This window comes from Poecilia reticulata, chromosome 8 (genome assembly GCF_904066995.2).
Source record: "Poecilia reticulata chromosome 8, P_reticulata-male-v2, whole genome shotgun sequence".
Classification (NCBI taxonomy): domain Eukaryota; kingdom Metazoa; phylum Chordata; class Actinopteri; order Cyprinodontiformes; family Poeciliidae; genus Poecilia; species Poecilia reticulata.
The window spans coordinates 10,621,317-10,640,096 of record NC_088837.1 but is presented as its reverse complement, the minus strand read 5'-3'; the positions used below and the strand labels follow the sequence as shown (position 1 = coordinate 10,640,096).

At 39.4% G+C, this 18,780-nt stretch overlaps 2 protein-coding genes across 4 annotated transcripts; one reads left to right on the top strand and one right to left on the bottom strand.

Annotated features, from left to right (window-relative positions):
- Window positions 1–5,671, top strand: LOC103469088 (GTPase KRas). 3 transcript variants are annotated; one of them, XM_081609864.1, is made up of 5 exons: window positions 1–1,140; window positions 1,383–1,530; window positions 3,201–3,379; window positions 3,816–3,975; window positions 4,635–5,671. In XM_081609864.1, the coding sequence occupies exons 2-5, from the start codon at window positions 1,420–1,422 to the stop codon at window positions 4,746–4,748; spliced, it is 564 nt and encodes a 187-aa protein (XP_081465990.1). In that variant the 5' UTR covers window positions 1–1,140; window positions 1,383–1,419; the 3' UTR covers window positions 4,749–5,671. The 3 variants fall into 3 exon arrangements, with proteins under 3 accessions (XP_081465990.1, XP_081465991.1, XP_008414800.1); XM_081609865.1 differs by having other exon boundaries at window positions 5–882; window positions 1,418–1,530; XM_008416578.3 differs by having other exon boundaries at window positions 32–1,140; window positions 1,418–1,530.
- An 897-nt stretch (window positions 5,672–6,568) lies between these two features.
- On the bottom strand, window positions 6,569–17,357 carry pold1 (polymerase (DNA directed), delta 1, catalytic subunit). The gene is made up of 27 exons (XM_008416580.3): window positions 17,175–17,357; window positions 15,865–16,053; window positions 15,668–15,781; window positions 15,399–15,539; window positions 15,077–15,202; window positions 14,691–14,859; window positions 13,970–14,084; window positions 13,706–13,835; window positions 13,422–13,588; window positions 13,198–13,302; window positions 12,598–12,738; window positions 12,391–12,501; window positions 12,095–12,286; window positions 11,609–11,697; window positions 11,393–11,509; window positions 10,640–10,753; window positions 10,276–10,423; window positions 9,779–9,874; window positions 9,534–9,671; window positions 8,386–8,561; window positions 8,114–8,266; window positions 7,911–8,013; window positions 7,702–7,834; window positions 7,243–7,356; window positions 7,091–7,143; window positions 6,906–7,003; window positions 6,569–6,803 (listed from the first exon to the last, which is right to left on the bottom strand). Exons 1-27 carry the CDS (start codon window positions 17,326–17,328, stop codon window positions 6,716–6,718), a joined length of 3,474 nt encoding a protein of 1,157 aa, XP_008414802.3. The 5' UTR covers window positions 17,329–17,357; the 3' UTR covers window positions 6,569–6,715.
- Window positions 17,358–18,780: the final 1,423 nt, after the last annotated feature.

The following is an 18,780-nucleotide window of genomic DNA, read 5'->3' as shown; positions in this document are numbered from 1 at the left end:
GTGATATCTGCACAGAGATTCCACAAAACATCACTAATTTCAAAATAAATAAGATTGTTTAGTTATTTTCTTTATTATTGTTACCACAAAACTACAAGTTTCTTTCATCTTTGTCCATGAGATTGAATGTTCTGTGTTGTTTGTGCCAGACAGACCTAAATGAATATTCACTGGGTCCGTTTTGGATTTGATGGAAAAGAAAATTAGTATCACTGATGTCCAACCAACAAATCTGCAGCAACTGTGTGATGCTGTCCTGTCAATATTTGTCCCAAGTTATCTCAGGAATGTTTTTACCCTTTGAACTGAATCTGTGCTGCAAAGGAAATAAGTTCTGTATATTCACTATTTTTATTACTTCGTCCATATTTGTCTATAAAGATGTTTTAGATGTAAATATTGAGTTGCAGTTAGCAAGAGCCACAATCAGGGCAGTAAATATTCAATCAACTCGGAATACATGTTGTAAGTCAGTAGAGTAATAAAATAAAGGTAAAAATATCCCTGGTAAAACTTTCAAAATGATCCCTAAATAGGTACCGGGGCTCAACTAAAGACAAGTTTAAATGTGTTACTGGAGGTTTTTTTTTTTTTTTTTTTAATGTTACGCAACGCCTGTAAGAACTGCTCATCAGCATGTTGAGTCCGAGGCGAAGTTAAAGAGAAGGATCCGCAAGAAAGGAAAAGCTGTCCGGGAAGCCGCGCCCAAACGAAGACAAAACTGTTGGTGATTGGGGATTTTTGCAATGTTTGGGCGGGACTACAAACCAAAGCTTCCTTCTGATTGGCCAGAAAAGACGTCGTTCGTTAATATCTTCTTTTGATTGGTTGCCTCACAAGGCGATTAAGGCTTCACTTACAATGAACCACAGCTGAGAAGAAGTAGGAATTACTACATTTTCTTGCTTGTACATCTTTGTGTTAAGTTCAACATTTTTGTCCTCGCACTTTGAGGATTGTCCAGCTTGAATAGTCATTTCTTTATCTAGTCTGACAGATAAGTTGTCAGACACTGAAGTGTTTCTACCAGTGCTTTGAATAAGGAAATAATCTCTTGCTAACGTTATGTAGCAAGCTAATCTCATTTATCTGTCGGAAACTCAACTTTCAAATCACAGTGTTACACAGCCCCACGGACAGGTAAGCGCAGCTGAACGTGTTTTCTAACTTCTCGCCCTCGTTCGCCTCCTCTCCGCACTGATAAAACTGACTTAAGTTAAATAAAAGCGTCTTGTACGGGGTAGATGAATCTGGGTTAGACTCTTCGCCATGTCAGTTCGGGGAGGAGAGAGCGGATTGTCGCTGGGGGAAGATCTGTTAATGATCACCTGATACTTTCTGGATAGGGAGATTATGAAATCGCGGCTTTTAACTTCCAACAGACTCGTCCACCTGTTGACGCGGCTCGTTTTTGCAGGCATGACCGAGTACAAACTTGTGGTGGTCGGTGCTGGAGGCGTGGGGAAGAGCGCTCTCACCATCCAGCTGATCCAGAACCACTTCGTGGACGAATATGATCCCACCATCGAGGTGAGAACCCGACCGTCACACTGCGATCACCGCTCCAGGAAGCTGTATTTGCTCTAAATATCAGGGTGTGTTGGGGTTATTCTGGTGTTAATGGTTGCATGACTTTTAAAGGCCACTGCAGTCTGATCTGTCATGTTGGAGCTTATGTTGTTGGCACCAAAACTTAAGAGGACTGTGTGTAACATAAAAGTAAAAAAAAAAAAAGTAAATTGGAGTAATTTAAAAGTGTTTTATTTATGTGAAAGTAATTTATCTAATTTCAGCTTCATTTCAATGTCGTGTAGCTTCCCACTCCCGATTTTTATAGATCATTAAACATGTAAGAACGATTTTATTCAGATTAATCACGGGCCTTTTTTGGGATTTGGTTAAAATTATACACTTGAGTAGAAACGTACAATAGCATTTTCATGTAACTACTCCTCCAGGTTCTAATTTTACATCAATACATTGCTAGTTTTGCTTTTGACGTGTAGATTTAAGCTATATAAGCAGATGGTAAATTTTAAGTTATTTTGAATTGCTTACTGTGCAGATTGCACTGGAAATGTATCAAACTCATATTTCCTGGGTAATTCCTCAGACGTCTTTTGACACACTGCTGCTTGGAGCGTAGCATGCAGTTTTAAAATGGTTTTAGTTTTATTATGAGACATGAAATGTGCTCCTTTTGCTTCCACACTACAACTGCCTTTTATTGCAACAAAGAAAATCCATAAGGTGTGTCTTATGAGCTGGAGACAAGTGCAAGTGCCGTCTTTCATCTAGCTGACGAGCAGTGCACAGCAGCAAAGAGGGGTGGGGTCACTCAAAACTGCTTCGTAGTAACATGCGAGTACATGAAACATTTCTGCTCGTTTAAATGGCACCAAATTACAATTGATCAAGTTTTCATATTTCAATATTGTATTTAAATCAAGTAGATGTATAACAATGTAATTTAAAAACTCACATTCAGGGCGGTAGACATTCTCTGCAACTTGATTCTACTTTCAGTACTCTACAGCTAAAGTCAAACGATTCTTTAATGCCAATAATTAGTTGGTTATTTGTCTACTGTAGTCTGCAGTTGTCTGCTTAGCAGATGTGCTGCTCCCAGCTCGCCATCTGTGAAGGTTTCAAAACCGCGACCCCTCAGTAAAAGCAATACTTGACATGCACTTAGTCTCCACATTATGGCTGCTTGTTCTCGACCAGCACTGGAAATATGTGTCTTCTGTTTGCAAAACAAACTGCAGTAGCCGCCTTCTTTCAGCCAGCTGACCCAACAGTGTGCGGGAACAGGTGGGAGAGGGGTTTGCTCTGGAGTTCCCTTTTCTGAAAGCTCAGTTTACCTCGACTGAAGAGACGGTGTTTTTCTTAAGCAGAGACCGTAACTGTGAAATAGATGCAGAGGACATCACGCCTCATAACGGAGGCATAATGAAGTCGAAGCTTTTTTTTTTTTTCACACAGAACCAAATTTTAAATGTTTTCTCTGCTCTGCTGAAAAGAGAAAACTGTCCACATCTGGTAAATGAAATCCTGAAGCTTATATGGAAGATCTTATCGGTTTCATTTAGTGTCGCTCAGAGATATAAATCATTAACGTCCCGGTAGTGTGTGATGAATAACTAAGATGCGACTTCAGCCGGTCTAATTGTTCAGATGACGACGTGTCTGTGACGCAGGACTCGTACAGAAAACAGGTGGTGATCGACGGGGAGACGTGTCTGCTGGACATCCTGGACACTGCAGGTCAGGAGGAGTACAGCGCCATGAGGGACCAGTACATGAGGACTGGAGAGGGCTTCCTCTGTGTGTTTGCCATCAACAACACCAAGTCCTTTGACGACGTTCACCTTTACAGGTAGAGGGTGATTTAAAAAAACAAAAACAAAAAAAAAACCTCGAAATACTGAATCTGCAGTAAATTGGTGCTGGAGAGAGACACCGTGTTGACTCAGAACAGTTTGAGTCACACTTTACTGTTTTTAGGACATCAGATTACTGCAGGACTCAACAGTTTAGCTATGAAGGCCATTTCCTGCTGAGCAGGAACTGTGCGCATTTATCTCAAGCGCATATGCTGAGTGCGGTTAAAATTTCTGTGACCGTTTGAATCAAGGCAGCTCCCGTAGCTTTGCTAATTTCAAGACGAACGGCTCTTTTAGAGTTTAGACTCTGCAGTTTATTCATTAAAAAAAAAAGTGACCGACCCAGATGGGTAGCTGCGAACGAGGTCAGCCTCAATGTCTGGGGGTTTTTTTTTTTTTGTTTTGTCTTTTTACATGTCATCTCCTCAGAGAGCAGATCAACCGGGTGAAGGACAGCGACAGCGTTCCCATGGTGCTGGTGGGGAACAAGAGCGACCTGAGCACCCGCACAGTGGAGACGAAGCAGGCTCAGGATCTGGCACGGAGATACGGAGTGCCGTTCGTAGAGACGTCCGCTAAAACCAGACAGGTGTGTGGAAACACCTGCGCTTCAACTCAACTAGACTGTAATGGAAAAGTTAATTTATCTCAGCAGTTCAATTCAAAAAGTGGCACTTGGAAATTGAATAGGTTGCGCACAAATTTATATTTGTAGTAAGTTTTGTTTGTAATACGAGGATTAAGAGGTCTGACCTAATTTACTTGGTTTTTCTTCCGCACTTTTTTTCTTCCACTAAACCTTCCATTAATACCCTTGGCTGTATCTTTCTATGAAGAGCAGCTTGTTTAGCGATGGCCTTTTGTGGGTTAGCCTCCTTGTGAAGAGTATCCACTAAAAGACCTTCAAGTCCGTTTTTTTCCCCATGATTTTAAAAACGGTAAACATGGCCTTCAGATTTCTTTAGTAAAATGATTTTATTTCTTTATGTAATGTGTCAAATTTCAAAGGAACCTAATTTTGGGTTACCTTTTAAAACCATAAAATTCTAAAAGTTTACCACCAATAAATACACTTTTTGAAAGCGATTGATTTCTGGACCTCCACTAACGCACATACTAAGAGGTCAAAGTAAACAAGACTTCTCCAGAAACCAAAATCTGAAAATGTTACCAAACAAATTATTGGGTAACTTTGGGTTCCTTTCTGTGCAATCTACATGTTTTTTTTTTTTCTGTCTGGTCTTGCAGGGTGTGGAGGAAGCCTTCTATTCGCTGGTGCGGGAGATCAGAAGATACAAGGAGACCAACCGCAGCAACAAGAAGAGCAAGAAGAGCAATCAGAGACGCTGCATTATACTATAGCATACACCCACACATCCAGCCAGCATCCCTGAGAGCACTTGTATAACACCGCCGCTCCTCACCGTGGAGGCGTCGGTGAAGCAGACGGTGCAGAATCAATTTTCGTCACTGCGACCATTTCTACTGTCGCCATGTTTGTCATTTCTTCAGTGTTCATCTGCTTAAGGAGGATTTCACTGTATACTGTGCATAACTGCACTTTGCACAATAACAATGGGTGAGGAGCTCAGTCTGCATTCGCATTAAATACTTTTGAGACTTTTTTTTTTTAATCAAATGTCAGTGTTTGACTTTGAAAGAGAACAAATACCTTCAGTATATTTTTCATAGGACATTTTGCTCGTCGCTTTAGTCGGGTTTTTCCACTCATTTCAGAATAGATGTCTGATGCCTCTCAAACACAACAGCGGTTTATTTTGTATGTAGGCAATATTAGTGTCCCAGCTTAACTTTATACATTTGTGTTCATTAGACATTAGGATAAGTTTGTGCCACTTTCGAAATTTACTCAGGAAAATGCTTATCGGGCTCCGAGTAATCCGCTTTACAGGCCTGTACACTCGCATCGTGTGTAACATTCTCAGTGATGGTTGCGTTTAAAATTCACTGTCTGCGCACACTTTGTTACAGCACTCTGTCACCTCATCGCCACAGCATGCGAGTTGTGAAAACATTCGTGCCGCGTTATTTGCACACTCATGCTGAAGCCAGTGTTTTTATCAGTTTTCTGATCATGAGAGATGCTGGATGGTTAGTATATATATATTAAAAAAAAGAAATAAGTTTTTGATTGTATGTCACTAATAGTTTTCTATTTTTGTAGAACTACTTAATGCATCCCCCACTGTAATAAAAAAAATATAAAATTACAATGCTGAATGCAAAGTAAATAAAGTCACGTCTTGAGTTGCTGTCTTTAGAAACCTTTGCTGTTATATCATTTCAATCCGTCATTGCTTTGTGAACCGAAGTGTGTGAATATCTCCGGGAGATATTCATACACATGGTAATTGAGCAAATGATTACCAGGGAAGTCATTGAATTGATAACTGCATTAGTAAGTTATTTAGCAGATCAGCGGTTAACCAGCTTGAGGCAGAAGCGGTGCAGCAGTCTATTTTAGGAAGTTTTCCTGGTGCTATTTCACAACTTAATGTAGCCACTACCTTCAGTTATAAAAATGAGGTGTACATCAAAGAACTTTTACAAATTGAAATAAGGGCTCTGTCTCTTTAAGAAACTACTGCTCTTTCAGCACATAATCAGTGATGCTTTTCCATTATGCCATTTACAATCGTTCTGAGAAGTAGCTCACATAATGAGCTCCACCTGATGTTAAGTGCTGCTGCCGCTAGTTTGGGGGAGAAGGAAAGGGTGCTCAGCTTGAAGACTGCAGTTCCAAAGAGGATTTGGGTGGAAATCTTTGTGGGAGCAAACATTTAAGCACCCCCGAATGGTTGCCATGGGAGATTCAAGGATTCCTTAAACATGCATGAAAGAATCAATACACTGTTTCTGATGAGGGAATACCATAACTCAAAAAGGAATTTTACATAATATTGCCCTTTTAAGATGGCATTATTGCATAATGCCATCAATTTTGTCTGTACTAAAGCTAAACTAGGCTCAGGGTTTTGTCTGTCGGCTAGTAAACCAGAGGAAGAGCTGTGGTTTTGAGGTGCGAGGAAGAGCGACTTCTTTTACAGCCCTGAAGCAGCTCAGTCTGACATCTCGCAATATCGGAAAGTTAAACATGCAGCTCAGCATGCGGTTAACCCAAACACCTGTTCAGTTTCTGACCAGAAAATGAGTCCACCTGACAAAATTAAATTTGATTTTATTTTACAAAAAGGCACTACAAATAAATCTATAGAAAATATGAAAACATGTCAAAAAGGCATTTTTACAGTCAAAAAACGCATGCAAGTAGAGTCTATCTTCGCAATCCAACAGGACGAGGTTTTGAATCACCATCCGAATCGAGACACAAGCTTGCTCTGGTCATCCAGATCTTTCTGAACCTTCTTCCTCATGTAGAAGATCGGACAATCACGACTGCAGAACAGTGAGCAGAGAACAGCGTTACATTTTTACAGCTTGCAAAGCTGAAAGCTTCCGAGTTTAGACAAAAATGTGGATCAGGCGTTTCTTCTGTACCTGGTGCAGAGCACATCTTCATGGAGCGAACCCTGGCAGCGCTGGCACTGAGTCCACAGACGGGAGAAACGCTCCTCCAACGCATTCAGGTGGAAGATCTAGTCAATTATAAAAAAAAATAAAAGTCAAAAGGGAAAAATTTTAAAAGAAAAGAGAAAAACGGATTCTGTCAGTCACTTGCGTACCTCTTTTTGATAAAGTTCTGACTCTTTCTTTTTGCAGAAATCACACACAGCAGCTGGAAGGACAAAGATTAAATATAAAGAGAAGAACTGACCCAAGAAGAACATACCGATTAAAATCAAATTTTAAAAAAGCACAGGAAGCAAAATCACACCATCAGTCTTGAGCACGGCTTTGCAGCCGATGCAGGTGCTTCTCTTCTGAGCAAACGCCATGAGGCCTCCGACCTTTGAGGTCAACACAGTCTTGCAGCGCGTGTGGTCGCCCTCTAAAAATAAGACAAACACGCAGAGGAAGCCCTTTACAGAGATTCCACAATCCATTTAATGTTTGATTCCAGTTCTGTCTGGTTTTTATTTACGTTTTATTTTGGATTTTTTAAATATCTTCCAGTTCCAGTGAAAATTAAAGTTTATTGGTCTTTGAGGGGGGAACCTGCATTGTTACGCCATTATACCTTATCTGTAAACGGTCTCATAACAAGATTAGCGTTTATCGCAATAAATACTGGGACAATTTATCGACCAGCGAAATGTGTTGTTATCGTGGCAGGTCTAGCATTAGTAACAAACGCAACGGAGAAAAGGTCGATATCACCGGTGAGTTCTCGTACTTAGCAGGACGCTCTCCGCCTTGGTCTCCCCCAGGATGGGCTCGAATATCCTCAGCAGCGGCTTGGACAGCTGCTGCTCCAGGTAGTACTGCGTGTCGATGGGAATATTGTTCTCCAGAACGTAGATTGGGTCCTATGAATTAGGAATGACAGCAGAATTAAACGTCTGTTAAAGAGAAACAAACGGCAGCTCACAGGTGTTTGCATACCTCCGACTTCATGTAAGCGGCTGCTCCCTTTGCAGCCTTGATGATGACGTAGGGGACTCTGTCTCCCAGGTTTGGGGCGCTACCTGCATCCCTTTTCCTCATCCTGTAAAAAAAAAAAAAAACTTGAACAAGGACATTTCCTACAAAAACATTTTCTTTTCTCTAAACCTTAACTGAAATGAGGAGTTATTAAATAACCCGACCTTTCGGCCAGCTCCACGTGTGCCTGCTTGCCAGCGTACTCCTGGGCTGTGCGCGTCAGCTCCTTAGTGATGACCAGCTGACTGATGTCAATGCGATTGCACAGCAGGTCTGAGATCACTTCTTTCGCATGATCCACCGCACCCTGAGGATCCCTGAAGAAAGAAAAAAAACACACACAAAAATTAACATAAAGTGTCATTTCTTGTAGTTTTAATGCTTACAGAAACACATGGAGATAATTTATTATGCAGCAAGTAAAAGCTGACGGTACCTCTCAATGAGGATCTTTTGTAGACAAGTGTTAATAAGATTGGCCACTAGAGGGCAGTTGTCTCTGCGGACCGTCTCAATGCCTTTGCAGTCCATCTTGTCATGCGTGTCTGGACTGGAGGAGAAGTACAGGCCTGCATAGCGCTTCTTATTGATCAGCAGGTATGGGTAATACACCTGTGGAGATCAAAACACAGATGTTGTTTTTATTAAATACATTTGAAGTGACCAAAAGGAAAAACTGAACACTGTTTCCCACTCTTTAAGGATTTCCAGGAGATCAAGCAGTTTATTATTCATAAGGTTTCTAATCATCTTTCATCCCCAAACTCCGTACATATCCAAAATACAACTTTGCAGCACTATCAACGTGTGGAATAAAAAAAAAAAAATTATACAAACCAAAGTTTAAAATAAATTTAGAGTAAATTGTGATATAATATTTAGTCTTTCAGTCAAAAAAAAAACTACAAAAAAGTAAAGACATTACTGATGGACAGACAGGTCAAAACATGGATAGACAGACGCGAATATGAATGACTGCCTGACTAGTAAACATATCATTTACATGAAACTATTGAGAAAAAAAAGGGGGAGGGGGGGGGGGGGGGATCACTGGTTGGAGCAACTTTAAGAAATTCTTATATTTAAATGGATTCATCGTTTTATTCTTATCCAGATCTGGAAAATATTTACATCTCAGAATTTAGGTTACTTTGCAGGAACCATCTTCACAAAAGTAAAAGTGTAAAGAAAATATTTTGTACATCTTATGGCATGGTGATACTATATCTTAAAAGTTTTAAGATATAGCATGTAAGATGCTAATAGAAATCAGCATCTTACATGCTGATAGTATATCTTACTATCAGCATAGTGCTCATGGTAAGATATACTATCAGCATGCCTGACATGCTGACATACCATCAGCATGTTAGGCATGCCTTGCAACAGGTATAATGTTGTTAAAGCATGGAAAAAAAGCCATCCAAGTCATTATTTAAGACATTTGTAAATGCAAAACACAGATTCTCAGAAAATTTATCCAGTTTATGCTTGGTTCTGACTTATGAGTTATTTGTATCAGAATTACACTGCTGACTTGATTACACTCATATTAGCCTCATCTTTTCTTGTAAAGAATGTTACCTTCTCAAACTCCAGCTTGATGGGTGGAGTGAAATGTGACGACACCCACTCAGCTGCTTCCCTCCCGATTTCCATGGCTTCTTTTACGGTTGTAACTCCGAGTTTGACCATGACAGAGTCTGTGTCTCCATAAACCACCTTAAGAGAGACAAAAAGGATTCTATTTATATAATCCAACAAAGAATCCCTGAAAAAACCAAGCAAGTTCTTTTTTCCAGTAATAAAAACACAGAGCTGCGTCTCACCCTGGCGTCAGCTTGGTATCCGTTGGAGATTGTGTATTTGGACTCCACCAGCTGCTTGGTTTTCTCAATCATCTGTCTTCCAAAACCAGTTACACTCTGAAAGAGATAAAAGCAAATGTAAAACAAGGTAAACCTCTGACTTTATGAGTGCATCACATCTCTCATTATTTAGCAAATAGAAATAATTTTGGTGAGGAGGAAAGCTGAAAGAGAAAATGTTTAGTGTGCTGTAACTTCAGACAATGAGGGGGGAAAAAAAACTGTGTAAATATCTTGTTTCATCTAAACATCTCCACCTGTTCTGTGGTTTCTTATCTTAACCCCGCATCTTACCGTTCCTGCTCTAACTTCACATCTGTGCACAACGGAAATATGGCAAAAACTGAGTGAAAAAACAAAAGAGCTGATCCAGGCCAAAACTGAACTGGAAAACTGCACCATGCCTATTCGCCTAGAGCCAATCGCCATCCGATTAACTGGAACCAGCAAGTGCTCACCTGTGAGATCTCCAAGCAGGGCAGTTTGCCCACCTGGGCCCCGGTGAAGCCGTACACGGAGTTGGCACTGATTTTCAGGGCTAGCTGTCGGCCGTCCAGCACCTGCTTCTTGAAAGGATCCGTTTCCTTCTTTAGTTCCGTTTTGGCCCTGTGGGGACAAATGTGGAATAAACTTCAGATCTAAAATATACAACTAAGTGATCTGCTATTATATAACATCGACAAGAAAAAAAACTGCAGGCATATGTTGCATTAAATCGTATTATTGAGAATCCTCTCTTAGACTAGGTATGCTAAATATCAAATAGCTGCAGATTCAGCATTTTAATTCAGCGCTTTTTTTTTTCTTCAAAGTAGTTCAAACCTCTTTCGGGCAGACAGCAGGTTCTCCAGGATCTCTGGAAGAAGACCTTTTCTCATAGAGCTCTTCACAAACTGATCACCTGTGGGAGTCTTGATGAAGTCATCTGGTGACAATCTGCAGACATACAAACATATACAACTATTAAAAACAAATCTCAGAAGACTTGGTCTGAAAATAGTAGTCATTTATGCCAATTTAATTGAAAACATCTGTGAAAAGACGCACTGTTGAGAGCTTTGTAAGTCATACATCTGATCTTTGGGTTTTACAGGGTTTTGATTTGCTGAATCAGATTTTTCGTTAAAAGAAAATAAGACATAAATAATATTCATTTTCTTACAGCTGCCCTGTAGTAAGTGGTCCTTACATAAATATTTCAAAAGCAAAACAGTTGCCATAAAACATGCATTTCTTTTTACAAAAGTGTTTTTTTTGTTCTTTTTTATAGTGATTGAAATTTTGTGCAAGAAGCCATCCTGTAATCTGCTTTAAATTTTAGACCCTTATAGCCTGATTTGTCACAAGGTTGTAGAAAATAGTCTGTTTTTAAATAGTTTTAGTCCTTCCTTTCACACCTCACTAATACTGAGAAGTACTACTTCAAATCCTCTTCCCTCAATAAGAGCGTCCACACTGCAGAGTGTTGTGAGAGCAACCTGGTCCCACAAACGTCTTTTTGCAAACAGTCGATTTTTCCTTGAATTTCTCCCCTGTGGGTTGGTGACGGTACAAACCCAGAATGAAAAGGCTCACCCCAGTTTCTCAGCAGAGCCTTTCTGCAGCAATGTGGTGTAGCACAGATTGTGAGCCATCATGATGGACGGATACAAGGAGGAAAAGTCCAGGGTGGCAATAGGAACGCTGTAATAGCTGCAAAAATAAAGAATGATGGAAAATTTCATATCTGTACCTAACAGAGAGGAGATTTTTGAACACACGGTAGCCTAAAGACCCTGTAGATGTACAGACCCTTTCTCTGGCTCAATGACCGTTGCTCCCGTGTAGTCTTCGCCCCCCTCGGTTTTCACAACAGGCATTACCAGATCCTGTTTCATAGCCTTAAAAAAAAAGGATTCAGAAATCAATCCATGCATTCATTACTGCCAGCATCTCTCGCTCTGAGTCACATTTAACAAAGTTGAAAAGCCCAGAAGGTTTTTGGATATTAATATTTAACAGTACCATCAAAACAATACAAAGTAATAATGTGGCTCAGGACAGACTGAAAAATCTTGCAGACCAATGATTTTTAAAGGCGGAAAAAAAAAAAGCTTTCTCACAGTTTCAAACTATTTCTTGTTTTATTTTCCTACCACAAAATGACCTACAACCCTGTCAGGGTGTGGCAGGGAAATAGCCTCTCTCTCTAATCTGACTCATTTGCAAGTCCACCTTAGTATCTGTCAAGCGGGGGGGGAAAGCACACATGAAGTAAATCCGGTGTGAGTTTCTTACCTGCCGCAGCAGCTGAGAGACAACTTTGATCTGCTGTCCTCTGGAGAGGAGGTAAGTGAGAGGCACTCCTGTCACTCTGGCCATCTCCATGTAGTTGATCACACACATCAGTTTCTGCAGCAGGCGCAGCGGGAGGTAGGCGTCCTTCAGGCAGTAGACCGCCAAACGGCGCCGCGTTTGTTCATTTCCATTCTGATGTGGAAGGAAGAAGGGGGTGAAACAAAGCGAGGAAAAACAGTCGTGATGATAAAAATAAATAAAGAAAGAAAGAAAGAAAAGCTCAAATCCAGGGATACCTGCAGATCGGTGATGATTGAATGTTGCACATCCTCCTTCTGTTCTTGTAGGAAATGGAAACTCACAGCGTTCAGAGTGTAGGAACGTAATTTGTAATCCCTTAGAAGAACCTGCAAGAAACAGACCGATCTATAACCCTGGAATCATTTTTTACCGATTCAATAATTGTACATATTAAATGTATATATGACATGTAGAGTGCTGACCTGCAGCAGATCAAACTGAACTCGACCCTCCATGTTGATGGTCTTGTTCTCCCTGCGCCCCATCTGCTTACTCTGGAAGCTCGACTCTCGCAGAACTGATTTGATGCCTCGCATCCGACCCAAATATGGAAAATAATTCACCTGAAAGGATGTCATAAAAATTGAGAAAACTGATTGGATATGGGTTTTTTTTTTTTGTACTTTTGCAAAATGTTATCAATGTTTAAATTCAATTAAATTCAGTTCATTTGCACATAACTAATTCACTATAAATGTGTCTGAGAGCATTTTACAAGATAATGACTTTCTCCTCATTTTTAAAATCAAAATTACAGCTTCAAGAGGAAAATTCACCGAGCTCAGAGGAATAAAGTAGAAGTACAAAAACATTCTAGTCCCTTTTTCCATTTTTATCCAGATCTGAAAAAAAACAACAACCTTGAAACAAATTCAAGTATGCGAACATTTTAAGAGTGATTCTAGTTATATTGCAATGCAATCAAATTCTGTTTGATTGCCAATTTTCTATTTAAGAACACAAAATGTCTATTAGAAGTTGGAACTGAATCAAAGAGTCTTTTAAACGTGGTTTTATCTCACCTTCAAAGCAGCCGCTCTGTTGAGCAAATAGGGAAAGTCAAAGTTCTGGATATTGTATCCAGTTATGATGTCTGGGTCTACAGTCCTCAAGAACTCCGCCCAGCTCTGCTCAGAAGAGAAATAAAACAAAAAATGTTGATATTTTAAAATCAAATGTAAAGTATACATATATTCAAATCTGCTGTGAGAGTTTCTTATTCTGCCTTCCAGAGGCAGATCCCTACCTGAAGGAGCTGTTTCTCCTGAGTAAAGCATAGTATCTGAGAGCCAACGATGCTAGCGCAGGACTGGAGGGTGAAAACTGTGCGAATGAACGGCTCAGTTTCACCCTGCCTTTGGACCATAGAGGCTATCTGAATAACTGGATCTTTTTCTGGTTCTGGAAAGATTCCTGGACAAAAACATAAAAAAAAAAACATTTAAAGCAAATCAGCATCAACAGGTCTTTGACTGAGCCTTTGTCTCGTGTTCAAATAATGTGGAAGAAAAGCAAAGGACAAGAAATGACCTTTTCTTCCTGCACACTCTATGTCAAAGCTAAGCACCCTTAGCGGAGCGATCTTCTGCCACTCTCCTTCTGCAGGGTGACTTATGAAGTCTGTCCATCCGACATCAACCTCATACTGACACAAAGAAACCTGCAAGAGAAGCACAAGAGGTGGAGTAGGACAGCTGCTTTACTACGTTGACAAAGTAAAACAAAATAATGAAGAAAGGTGGGATTAAGAGAGCAGGTAGGTAAAAATACTCATCTAACAAAAGCAACACCGACCTTTCCTGGAGTCTGAGAATCTGCATCCGCTGAGCTCTTCTCTTCACGCACTCTGTACTTGCCTTTGGGAAGTTCAATCCAGCAGCATCCCACCACATCACTGTCCACCATGAACCTATGAGACACGAGCAGGCTTGTCAGACTGCACAAATTAAGCCTGCCAGGTTCTTAAGTCAGTGCGAGCTGGTTTTGTTCCACGTCAACTGCAATGCATTTCATTATGATGTGGGTATTAATGTAAAATTGTGAAGTGAATGGGAAATTTTACAAACAAAATTGAAAAGTGCAGCATGAATTTGTATCAACTCCTCACATGTTTGCTTACTTACTTTAATGAAACAGTTCAGGTAGATTAGATGGTGAGCATCTGTGAACAATGCTTTACAGGTTTTAACCCAGACTCTAAACCTGTTCTAAAATATTGATATGCTTTAATACTTCTGTCACACTCATTTATTTATAAATACATTTTAGAAAAACATAAATCAATTATTTTCTCCCACCTTACAATTATGGACAATTTTATAGACACAGCATCAATTGTCCTGATATTTTGGATTGTGGAAGATACAAAGTGTGAAGAAATTAGCCTTTAAAGGAGTTTATTATTTATTTATTTATTCTAGTGATATAGAAACAATTTTTTTTAAATAAAGTTTTTTTAGTACAAATACTATTCATTTAACATTATTTTCTCTCTATTTTAACAAAGCATACCCACCTAATTTCAAAATCTATGTTGGCCTCATAAGCCTGGTAGCTCTGGATGGGAAAAGGTCCGAACTTGAAGCCCTGCTCCAGTAGCCGCTTTGCAGGTGCGATGAGACGAGGCATCGCCATCGTTATCCGCAAGAAATCAAGGCTGCGTTGTCCGTGGTAACCATATATGCCTTTAGTTGAAAGAAAAGAGTAGCTTGGAATAACATTTTTTTTTTATCAAATCACATTGCTAGAAAGCAACAAGCATAATAAATATAACTCTGATGCAGGCTTTTATTCCAACATTGATTTATTCATTTACAGATTCCATATTTTTCCCCAACAGCCTGATCAGAAATCATGACAGCTGGTAAAGTCTTTTAAAAGCTCAATTTCTGTTATACTTACTCTCTTTACGGCAGATGTCCACAGCAAGCACTGTGATGGAGATGTTGTCCTTATTGGAGCGCATGTCCTTAAGAACAACAGAGTTCAGCTCCCTTTTAAATTCATCCAGGTAATTAGATGTGAACCCTCCAAAAAAAATAAAATAAAATAAAAGAGCAAAAAATTATCATTGTAACATCAGTTACAGGATTTTGTACCAAATAGTGATAAACTATACAGAAGTTTGACAAGTCAGAAAACCAATGTTGCTTTTTCTGCCAGTTTAAGTATTGCAGAAGATCCACCTTATCGTATAAACCACAGCTAAAAGTCAAACACTCACCATTTGGTGCAGGAACATAGAAGTAAGGCGCAAAGCCATGAACATGACAGCACACACTGTTCCCACTATCTGTTACACCAAACATCCTAATGATGGGAACTTTTCCTTGTGACTGACCAGGCATCCCAGCTATAGAGCCACCTGCAGGAGGGGAAAAAAACAACACACATCGTTTTCTATCATTGTACATAACATAATCTGTCTCTTCTAGATATTTAGTAGAATTTTCTTGCATTATCCAGATGTACTTTATGTTTCTTAATATCTACCCAGGTAATAGTCGAGATCAATCTGCTGGAACACCAATGTATCTGAAGATGGATCCAGTGAAGGGGCAGGAGGCCTTCTCCAACGAGGGTTTAGGTCTGCTGAGAAAAGGTCGCCTGACAGGACAGGAAGTTAAGCCGGCATTAATACTAAATTACATTAATTATGAGATTTTGGCTAAAGTCAGCCCAACACTCACCCACGGGGATGACGTCGTGTCCGGCCTGTCCCTCCCTGTCTTCCACATCCATCTCTGCATCATCAAACATTGACAATTCTTCCTCAAACTGGGATGGACTGTCCTCCCAGTCACCAGTCGCTTTACCTCGCTTGGCCTGGGATGCCCCACCCATGAGAGGGCCACCGTTGCGTCGCTTGAAGTCCATAACTGCAAGCGATTTAATCCAAAATAAAAAGGTCAGAAAATTCAGAAGAGAGACAGAACATGCTTAATTATCACAGAAAAAAAACTGTATGGATGCTTTATTGTGTGCAGACTGAGAAAATATATATTATTGAAAATATTAAAATAATGCTGCAAATACATGTTGGAGAGAAATAAAAAATGACAGATGATTGCTGACGTTAATATCTACAGATGCTTAGCTGGGGAAATTGTAATAAAATTAATACACATTCATCAAACCCAATAGACATGCAAAGCGCGTTGCAATAATAATATAATAGGGATACAGTTGTAAGTCTAAAGACATAAAACATTCCAAGCTTTAAACATTTCACAAAGCACCGTTTAACATAATTCTTCTAAATTTTTAGAAGCTGAGGTGAATATTATACCAAGAAGCAATGGTATAAGCCAAAGAATATTTAGCTGCACATTCAACCAAATCTGACTGAGTCAAAGTTATTTTGCAAAACTGTCAGTCCCTAAGTAAAGCCGTTAAGCACATATCCCAAGTGACATCCAAAAAGTCTCTTGGGGTATGTTTCGTTGCTCATACTCGAGAAGTATGGGCAATGTTATTGCAGCTAAAGCATTATCCTAAAGGGACTAACTGCAGATGCATGGCAGCATTTCAGACCGTGCACTATTTTGTATTGGACTGGCACATACAACCCAAATAAAGTACTTGTAACATGAGAAATTTTGAAAAAGTTCGCGGGTTGTGAATATTCTTTCAAGGCACATAATACACAAGGCACGTGAAGAGCTTCACATAATACACAAGGCACTTTATAGCAAGTTATCAATACGGTTACCAACCAGTGGAGTCAAAACGCACTCGAGGATAAGCATTTAACATTTCAATGTTAAGTTAGCACAGGGAGCACAATCATAAATCAGTGGGACATGTGGTTTTCGTCTCAAATCCGAGTGCAGCTTCTATCTTTACAACAAGCTACTAAAGGCAGCTAGCAAACGACGGATATAAACATAAATATGGTCTCGCGCTAGGATGCCTCTATACTACATGAAGGTTTATGCTCAGATAAATCTACCAAAACCATTAACAACGACCGATGCGTTTCTAATGATGTTATAAATACCTGTAAAACTTGATCTTCCTCTACAAGCCCCTTCCGACAACAACTCCCGCCACTCTTCTTCAATTTGTGGGGTTTCGCAGTCGAAAGCGCGGAAAAATTTCCGCGTAGTTACTAGGTGTAAAACTAAAGGAACGGACAATGACGTCACACACATGGCGGAAGTCAGAGCATGACTACATGGGTATTGCATAGGAAGTCAAACTAGACTTGTCTACACCTTGGAGAAGAAAAGGACAGTGTCTTCTTGATTAATTCACGTGACACCCGACCTATATCCTTTTCAAAATGTTCAAAAATAACATTAAAATTTTTAGAATTAATGAATGAGTTTTGGCCTAATGTTTTTTTATATATATATCTGCGTACTATAACTCAATTTTAACCATCAGACTTATCTCTCTTTTTTATATTAACATGTGATGACGTCTGTCCTGGGGGAAAAAAATCATGTAGCTGACCATGTTAGTGTATTTTAATCAAATCTAATAAAATGCAATTTTTTAATTTTAAAAAATAGATCAGCATATTTAAAATCGCTCGGTCTGAGTCTTGAACAGGTATTTTTTAATATATATTTTTCTTTTCTTTTTTTTAAATGTATCTTGATTGTAACAATAAAACAAGGACTAAAACATTTTCAGAAAATCAAAATTATTGAATTGCTTTCAATATTTTTCACAATTCTTAACTTACTTCTAAACATCAGCCATTTTAAGCAACCGTTATTTTATGAAGACACAGCCAAGGTTGCTTCTTTTGGTCAGACTATGAAAAGTTGATGATTTTGCATGCTTATGCATGTTATGTTTTGCAGTATTACCAGACTTGTGGAGAAGTAGTTAACCTACACCAGGATATTTTTACTGTAGCTCACAGAACTTGCATCTGGTCCGCTTTTATTTCAGATGAGAAGCATTCCAGCAGCTGTCATGTAGAGAGCAAATATCTAGGCCAATTTTAAAAATAAATACCCTTACACAATGGGTTTGTTTTATACATACCTCAATGTTTGTGGTGCTTTAGTTATTTTCTGACTCACAGGTACACAGTGAGGTCAGAGGTCACAGAGCAGGATGATGAAATGCTCTGACACATAAGCAGATCTGGGCCAACAGATGTAGATAACAAGAAATAGAAAATCGAGATTCAGACATGCATCACATAACCCAGAATGCACTGCTTCATTCCTGTTAGGATTTTTCTCTTTAGACACCTTTGGGTTTTTCTGAAACTGCCAAACTAAGACTTCTTACACCACCCATTTGTGATGTAAGACTGGAATAATGTATAACTGAATAATGTGGTGTAAGAAAGGAAGTGGAATCTCCCTTTAGAATGGAAGCTGTCCAATGTTCAGTTGTTTGTAAATTTGACCCTGTGTAGTTCCACTACATGCCTCCTTTATCTCTGCTTTATTTTGAAAAGCTCACATGTTTGCAGAATATTGCCGGCCTTAACTGTGATTTATACATGAACCATATGACATTTAAAGAAGTGCTTGTTTTTTGTGAGTTTATAATAGAACATGCAATAAATAAATAAAAGCCTTGCTCAAGCCATAATGACAGATAAATTATTTGTATTGTTTTATTCCTACCCTGCCCCC